Source organism: Nelumbo lutea, chromosome 3, assembly GCF_056320005.1.
Source record: "Nelumbo lutea isolate HS-2025 chromosome 3, American lotus-T2T, whole genome shotgun sequence".
Classification (NCBI taxonomy): domain Eukaryota; kingdom Viridiplantae; phylum Streptophyta; class Magnoliopsida; order Proteales; family Nelumbonaceae; genus Nelumbo; species Nelumbo lutea.
In genome coordinates, this window is record NC_142686.1 from 30,687,025 (window position 1) to 30,696,428 (window position 9,404).

General features: G+C 34.3%; 1 protein-coding gene across 1 annotated transcript; it reads right to left on the reverse strand.

Annotated features, from left to right (window-relative positions):
* Positions 1–911: 911 nt before the first annotated feature.
* On the reverse strand, positions 912–8,142 carry LOC148863994 (vacuolar iron transporter 1-like). Its single transcript, XM_088976296.1, has 4 exons — positions 7,892–8,142; positions 2,766–2,851; positions 2,500–2,614; positions 912–1,477 (listed from the first exon to the last, which is right to left on the reverse strand). Exons 1-4 carry the CDS (start codon positions 8,140–8,142, stop codon positions 1,186–1,188), a joined length of 744 nt encoding a protein of 247 aa, XP_088832422.1. The 3' UTR covers positions 912–1,185.
* Between the last annotated feature and the right edge of the window lie 1,262 nt (positions 8,143–9,404).

The following is a 9,404-nucleotide window of genomic DNA, read 5'->3' on the forward strand; positions in this document are numbered from 1 at the left end:
TTACTTTTTTGTAAATGATATTTTAGGGCCTGTTTGATTTACAGTTAGAATCAGAATTGAAATTCTTTGGAATTGGAATTGGAATAGTCTATTCCTCTCACTTATTTGGTTCAAATTGGGATTAGAATTGGAATCAGAATTGGTTGGGATGGATTCTCAGGGGAGGGGGAGGGAATGATCATTCTAGAATAATGAAAATGGGATTCCGATTCCAGACCCCTATTCCTGAAAGTCAAATGGACCCTTAATATTTGCTAGAGCTTTTGTATTGAAGCTGCCAATATTTGTACTGTTTAAATTTAGGGATTTTTGGACTGCACTCCTCAGAAATCTTTTTTGCAGCCCCCCCCCCCCCCTAAACCACATCCTGCCCGTGAATTTAACATCAATGCACAAGCAGGATTCAGTCCACCCTAGAAAATCTTAGCTCCACCTAGGGGTGGACTGAATCATAAAAACCCCTTAAATTTATTGTAGACTATATTTATTCAAATGGTTAACCTTCAAAGATAGAGATTGTTCTGTAGTAAGAAAGTTCACCATATCAATTAATAAAATGTTGTTAATACTGCTTAACATGAGAATGTTGAATTTGGAGCTAAATATATAGGTGTTCCTTTTGCTGAGAAGAAACAAAGACTCAAAGGGCTCCTTTCTCTTATATAAATGTGGAACTAAGACCAACCTGTCCCACTATATTCCTTTTATTCACGGCCATGGGACAAAAAACAGTAGCATTAATTAGGATCTCTTTGGACCATTGCCAATAGACCTGTTCACGGGCTGGGCTTCAGGCCTTACTTTTCACTATATTGGGTTCGGGTTTCCGGTCAAGTGAATTCAAATTTTAACAAAAATTAAGCCCGAATTTGGCCATGAACAAGTCTAATTGCCAACAATCTGAAGTTGCATTTTTTACTATACCCTTGGTATAAAATAATTTCATCCGATAAACCAACAAGTCATTCAGTTCACCACTTTTCGATCATAGGCACTGACATTCAAATCAGCCAATTCAGCCATTATCAAAAGATAAAATGGACCCAACAATGAATACACGCTATAAAAAGGATTAACATTCGAGCAATCAAATAGGAATAGATAGCCCAAATTTTCAATCCAAGAGGGTAAAAAAAAAGAAGGTACAAGGAGGGCTATTTGATATTGTTTGATGCATGATTATGATTATATAAGCTTAGCCATTCCAAAAGCAGCAGCGGAGGCGATGGCCCCAACCAAGGCAGTGTGGAAGGCAGTCTTGATGGGGTTGTTGCCTGTAAGGCGGCCTTTTGAATAGCCAAAGAGTAGCAATGCAAACAAGGTGACAACCACAGATGTGAGGACTGCCTTTTTCACAGTTGAAATGAACATGTATGGGAGGAGGGGGACTAAGCCACTTGTTACGTAGGTGAGTGCAATCGTTAGTGCACTTTCCACTGCTCTCCTTGGCTGTGGTTTTTCCAACCCCAGTTCAAACCTGCATTCATGCATGGTTATTTTTTAGTTTCATCAGAGTTCAAATCATTGGCTTTTCCAATGGTTATTACAGGAAGAACAATAACAATGATGATTTACACAATAACACCTTGATAAATTTTTATGTTGAACTTTGGGCTGTGTTTGGTTGCAGTGTAAATTTGTTTGTATTAGTACAAATGTAAAAAATGAAAATCCTTGTTTAATTTTGTTTTGGATTTTATTTTATTCTGCTTCATGTCTTAATTTACTTTATTTGTATTGCAATTAAACAAAATAAGCTAAAATTTGAAATAAAAATAAGTTAGAATTTACACTCAACTCATTTGCACTGCCATGGTTTTGCATCAGTGCAAATTTATTTGCATTGCATCCAAATTGATATTTTATTACAACAAATGTAATTAATGAAATATACTACTATGTGTGAATTTTATGATTTTTTTTAAATTTTGATATAGGTTTTAAGGGGATATTAGCATTTTATTGGATAACCCATCCACATGCCTTTAACCCCTAACCTTGGTGGCAATGAGATTTGATCTCAAGTCTCTGCTACAACGAGTCAAAAATCCTACCAAGAGGATTCTACTCTTTCTAATTAATATTATCAAATGATCTTTTAAGAAAGATATCTAAACCATTAAAATGGGCCTCAAAACCAGTCAACTGATCTTGAAAACCCGAATTTTCAACTGATCGAGGCCATAGAAATGGAATGATAGATCAAATGTTGACTATTCAATTATGGAGTATACCCTTCTCGAAAAATGAAGTTTTATTTTTGTGAATTCCTAATGGTCCTAACAATTAGGACGTGGCTATTCCTATTTTATTTTCCCAAACAATTTCTTCTGTAAAATTTAGTTCCATAAATCTATGTAGGGTTTAATTAGCACTCATCGCTCAGAGCAAGATAAATGCTACAGTTTAAATTGATTAGGCAGAGAACGGAACCACCTCAAACCATACTACTCGATAAACTCTCTAGAAAATAAAATTTATTAAGTAATTACGACTTACTTCATCATGAAATCAACCCATGCTTCGGGTTTCTTCCGAAGGGCATTCACTACCGGCCCATACTCATGAGGCTCAAGCCCATATTCTGCTAATATCTCTGCAACCTCAGCTGCCTCTGTAATTTAAACAAAACTACAATCAACCTTTCGGAATAAATCAGTCATGATCTCATATGATATGAGGTCCCACCACTATCAACGGATGAGATGGGTAGGACAGAAATCAGATCTACATGACAGAAAGAAAAGGGAAATGGTGAGAGGCACCTTCATCAGGGACAGTGATGATCTCCTCTTGCTCTCTCTTGAGTTCTCTCATATAGTGATCAACATCACTTTTGGCAGCAAGATACCTGTGGGTAGTTCCAACATAATTAATGGTATTTCAGCTGTTGCTTTAACAATTACAATAGCAGCTTGTGCTCCTGGATCATGGCCCCTACACTCTAGAATTTACACAGCATTGGGCCTAGGCCCTCCCACAAGGTCCATCCAGGGGCCGCAGGCTGAAGATTCTGAATTGGAAAGCTTATTGCTTTCTATTTTAGTGAATAAGTTTTTAAAGAGGTTGTGGATTCTTTAATGTCCAACCCGAGTCCACCCAAGTTGCAACTCTACAAATTTTACTGGGGGAAATATATATACTAATGATACATATTTACTTTGCTCATGCATGCATCCTTTAAATCATTCAATTGACACACATAATCAGGATGAAAGTCAGACTATGAAAAAGTATTCAAATCTTAATTCAATGGTGGAATCACTAAGGCTGTGTTCGGTTTGAAGGAAAAAGTAGGGAAAGGAAGGAAAAGATAGGAAAACCTATACAAAGTTTGTAAAAGTTTTTCTACATTTCTCTTCCTTTCCCTATCTTTTGCTTCAAACTAAACATAGCCTAAATGATATAATCATTAATAAGGAAATCTATTTATCTGGATGAACTGAATAAATTATTGCTTATTTGATTTGATTATTTTAGTGGATTAAATTAGATATAAAACTAAAAATTTAGGCCTGGCTTGTTACCGGTGCAATTTCATTTGCACCGGTCAAGTATGGAATTGTAAATGACTTGAGTGCAAATTCCAGTTTATCTTCAGCTTTTACATTATTTTGTTTGTTTATGGTGCAAATAAAGTAGGATAAATTTATGAATCCAACTTCAATGCATTCATTTATTGCACTTTAAATCAATATTCAATCAATCACCTATGCTAGTGAATGAGTGTCAAACTTTTATTTGATTAAAATATCTCAAATTTGAATTTGGTTCCTCTCTAATTATTATAAGGATAGAAATGCAATTTGAACAACCATTTTTTCCTCATTCAAATTCCTCTCATTAAGTTTTATATTTACAATATTAACTTCCATTCTTTCATTGAGTCTTATATTAATTAACCATATTATATTAAACAAAAATAAGTATGATAAAGAATAATTATTTTTATTGGTGATAGAAATATACAAATTTAAAACCAACCTTAAAAATAAAATTGTTTTCCTATTTGGTGGCAAGTCAACAATACAACCTTTTAGGTCAATTTTTGATGTCATAGTTAACTAATAATAAAAATTAAAAAAGATAAAAAACACAGAAAAATATAAAAAATACAAAGATTTGTATAAAACATCTAGGCCCATCTCTAATATTTTATATTTATCATATTAAAAAAAATAAATGTGACAAATAAGAATTATTTTTATAGACATAAAAATATGAAAACATTATAAAAATTTTGGAGACATTATTTACTATCATCATCATAAAAAATTGCCACGCGCAAAGCATGTAAACAATTACTAGTATACTAGATGAGAAAATGAGGAACAAAAGGGGTCCTATCACCACATAGCTCACATGTACCTCCTCTTTTCTTTCCTTTCTAACACATGTGGACTTAAATTTGCCAATCAAAACCAAACTTTTGCCCAACTCTAAATATGGACCTTAATCCAAACCAAAATTGATGACAAAAACTTAAATTTGCCAACCAAAATTTAACTTTTGCCCAACTATAAATATGGACCTAAGCTTAAACCCAAATTGATTCCAAAAATCTAAACTTGTCAACCAAAGTCTAACTTCTACCCAATTCTAAATAAGGACCTTAGCCTAAACCCAACTTAACGCCAAAAACCGAAATTTGCCAACCAAAACCTAATTTCTTCCCAATTCTAAGTATGAATCTTAGCTTAAACCCAAATTGACATCAAAAACCAAAATTTTTCAACCAAAACTTAATTTCTTCCCAACTCTAAATATGGACCTTAGCTTAAACCAAAATTGATGCCAAAAATATAAATTTGTCAACTAAAACCTAACTTCTATTAAGCCTGTAAGTTGCATGGGTTTAGTTGCTAGTGGTTTATTTATTTAATTGATTTTTGTTTCACAAAATGTACCCTCAAGTTTCACAAGGTGTACTTATCGCCAAGACTTTAACAACGTTAAAAATGTTAGTTGTAATGTATTGTTACTAGTTCACATCTTTTGTTGCATGGTGCAGATAGGTTTTGCCTAAAATTATAGGTATAAAAAACAAAGCAAGGCTGATGTATTTGGATGATAATATGATTATATTGCAAGCATACAATAAGAAATAGAGCTACAAATGGATCAGATTTAGATCAAATCCAGTTACATTCGCATCTGATCTATTTATCAAACATTTTGATTTGAATCCGGTCTGAAATCCAATCCAGATCCTGATGTAATATGCATTTGTCTTATTGTTTTAAAAATGACAAAAAATTAAAAAGGTTTTAAAAAATTAATTATTTTTAACTTATATATGTATAAAAAATGTAAAGAAATAAAAATAGGGTAAATTAGAAAGACCCCTTTATATTATGAGGTCATTAACAATTACTCATGAACTTTAATTTGTGACAAAAACCTCCTAAACTTTCACTTTACGAAAAAATACCCCCTCAATTAAAGTTCCATTAGTCAACTTAATTTTTTAAATCCCCAAACTACCATTATTTATTTATTTGAATGATGTATGATTCAATTAGTTTTCTAAATATGATATTGAAATGGTAGAGATTTTTAAGTTTAAGGTTTCGTTTGGTTTTTTTTTGGTTTATTAGAGAAAAGAGGAGAAAAGAGTAGGTAATTTTTGTATATTAAGATGAAGATAGACATTCATGTCAGTGAGATGACACAAGAATTTAGGTCTCGTTCATTTCACGGATTTTAGTAGGGGGAAAGTCACACTGTAAATATGTTTTCCTCAAGGAAGTGTTGCCCTTCTCCCACTTGGGAAAGTTAACTTTTCCTGAGTAGAGAGTAAATGATCAAAATATAATATCTCAAAAATATCCATCAAAACAATATAATCCAAAAAGCATGGACTTGGGCCCAAGGGTAAAAATGACAAAACATAGAAAAATTAACCACTTACCTAAGAAAGTGGGTGAGGCAAAAGAACGGGAAAGTTGAGAGGCCTCATTTACCTAGGTAAATTTACCAAAAAAGAACATGGGTAAGTGTACTTACCCAAGTAAATGGCCTCTTCGTAAATGAACAACGCCTTAAAGAAACTTGTACTTACCCAAGTAAATGGCCTCTTCGTAAATGAACAACGCCTTAAAGAAACTTGTTTTTCTATGTCAGTGAAATGATTCTTGTTATTGTAGTTGGTTTTGTTCAGAGAAAATAAAGGCATTTTTGGGTCAATTATGGTTTAAGAGAAAAGGGCAAGAAAAAGAAAATAAGAAAAATTCTGTCAATTGACTTAATGGAAAGGGGTTATTTGTTGCAAAGTGAAAATTAAAGGGGGTAATTGTCACTGACCCCATCGTATAAGAGGTCTTTATAATTTACTCAATAAAATATTAAGTATATCATTCATAAACTTTATATAAATTGTATATAAAATAATAATTTATATATGGTGGGGGGTGGGGTGGGGTGGGGGGGCGGTTAAATCCGCATCCGATTATTAATCGGGTGCAATGTTTAAGTCTGGCACAATTAGATATCAAGTCCGCCGATAGCCCTATTATTGAGAAAGAAAGGTGTTTTAATGTGGTCTTTCACGCTTTTCAAAGTGTGGAAAACCATAGTTTGGTCTTTCTTTTTTGACAATGAAAGATAGGATGCCAAAATGCATTTGGTGATTGAATAGGTCAGGGGTCTTGTTACTGGGTTGAACGGTTTGATTGTTCGAACTGAATGCTTGGTCAGATTTGACAAAAAAATAAAAAATTCAAAAAAAAAACGGTTAAAACTGTTCGAATGGTTATCCGTCTGGTTTAACGGTTCGCTAACCAAAATTAATGGTTTTAGAGGAAATCTAGCTTTTGGGGAAAATAAAACTGGTGACTGGTTCCCGATTTTTTCCGACCATCCAGTCCAGTCTGGTTTTGAAAACCATGCCAAAAAGACTTATGCCCTAAAAAACTCATAGAAGACCAAAATGGAAAAAATTTTGGAAGCTTCAAAAGAAGCTCCCTATCTTTCTGTGCCTAAAACCTTTCATTCATGCTATGTTTGGTTTGAAGGAAAAGGTAGGGAAAGGAAAGGAAAGCAAGGGAAACATGTATAAACCTTATATAGGTTTCCCTACTTTTCCCTTCCTTTTCTTACCTTTTCCTTCAAACCAAACATAGCCTTAACGGCTTGATAGACCATGGTAGAGTATGATATTTACCAAATGGTGTAGATCTTTAGGCTTAGTTTGGAAGGAGTACAAACACAAATATGTAGAGTACAAAAACTTTGTATTTTGCATTGTTTTTATGTATTTGTACTCTTTCCAAACTGATGAGCCTTAAAAGACAAGACCCCAAAAGCTTATCATATCTTTTGACCATTTGGGCTGTTGAAGGATATTCCTAAAATGTAAGGTTTTAAAAATTGTATCCGGAACCATTTTGGCCACCGGTTCTCAAGTGGAATGGTCCGATTGTCTTGTTCGAAAGGATGAGCCATTCTAATTTAAAAAATACAAATAATTAAAATAAAAAACGACCAAAAACCATTGGTCAAATTGACATGTCAACGATTTGACCACCCAGGTCAGTTGGCCATTAACCAAGTCAACAGTTTTTAGCCCAAGAACGATTTTAGGGTGAAATAGAAGCAACCGGTTACCTAAACAAGTCCTGGGTCAACTGGTCTGACCATCCAGTCCAGTCCAATTTTCAAAACCATGCTAAAAAGACATGCCAAACGGCACCTTTGTAAAATACAATATATGCTCGGTTCTATCGGGTCTACCCGAAGCATTTAGAGGCATATCATCACCAGTCTGTCACGTCTACCCAAGAACTGCATCAGCTGCATGCATACTTGGCATGGATGAGTTAAAAGCTTAAAACTCCTCAGATATTAAATAAATAAGAAAATTAAGAAATAAATAAAAGAAAGGGAACAATACCCGCCAAGTCCCATGGAGATGGCGCCAGCAGCCACTTCAGCAAGAGCGGCAGTGAGGATGATAGATGAGGAAGCATTGGCGCCGGAGAGACCGGCAGCAAGAGCAAAGGGGACGGTGAGGCCATCGGACATGCCAATTATAACATCTCTCACCACCTCTCCCGCTGTGAAATGTATCTCCTTGTGATGGCCATGGTGCAGCGGCACTTCCTCCGACTTAAGATCTGCTGACGTGTTTCTCCCATTCTCCATGACCATTAATCTGAATCCTGATGATCAGGAAATTAACAAAAATGAAAGAAATTAAGTTGTATAACTATAGCGGATGGTATGTGGGTGTGCATCGATGATCGATCTTTATATATGTAAAGGGCGGACTTAATTTCTCTCTTCTCGATCTGCACGTGTAGTCGAATTTGGAAATTAAATTAATTAATTAATAATGATGTACGTACCTACTGAAATCTTTTCATATCATAAAAGACACGAGGTGGAGGAGGCATCGTGGCAACCCCCGATTTACTGTACCATCCGTACTCGGGATTTCCTACCCACTCGGTAGTCGCCACGGCCATACGGCGAGTTAGAGAGTGGGTAGGAAACCTGGCTTGTAAGTCTCATCATGACCACGTGATCTGCAACTGCATCGTTCAAAATGTCTCCAAGTAGCTAGGTATTAGTTAAGTAGCACAGCCCTAAGTCCTAACAAACACACTTACTAAAAAAAATCAAGTGGTGTTAGAGTTGGACAGGACTCCGGACACAGCCATTTTCATCATCACGAGTTGAATGGTCCAATATAATTGTCCAATTCAACCGGTTCTAACTTGTTTGTTCAATTGAAATTTGAAAATGTAAAAATATAGAAATTAAAATAGTTTCAGATTACCTTTTAAACCTTTTCTTTATCAAAATAAGCATGAAAAATAAATATTATAGGTTTTAACAAAAATTTACATATGTATTTAAATTTTAAAATAATAGATATTTACGAAGCCAACATTACTAAGAACCAAACAATTAATTATAACCTAAACACTGTTCTACCTCCTGATCATTCTCAGTTCTAACACTCCGATTGTCTGATCCTATCTGTGTTTGACAATACTGGGTTGAAAGCGATATTGCATAATTCTTATCATTTATGTTATAATTCACCATTTGAATTAAGAAATCCAAGGGTTTTGATTTGAATTTAATCACTAGAACCCCCCCCCCCTTTTTTTTTTGCAAAAATCCTACCGTTGTTTATGATTTGTACAGTTCATGTGATTCAAATCAATTCAATGAAGAAATAACTCCATATTTTGTCTTTTTTTTTTGTTTCTATTTAATTTTGCTAATGCAGGCCTGTTTTAAAACCCTTTTTAAAAACTGATTTATTTAAGACATTGAAGACCGAATATCAAGTTTATTTAATTTCCATCAGATGTGCCTTAAATAGCAATTGTACATGGGTTATTTGACTTTCAAGTTAAAATTCATCTACATACATCCTAGCTAGGTATCGATTA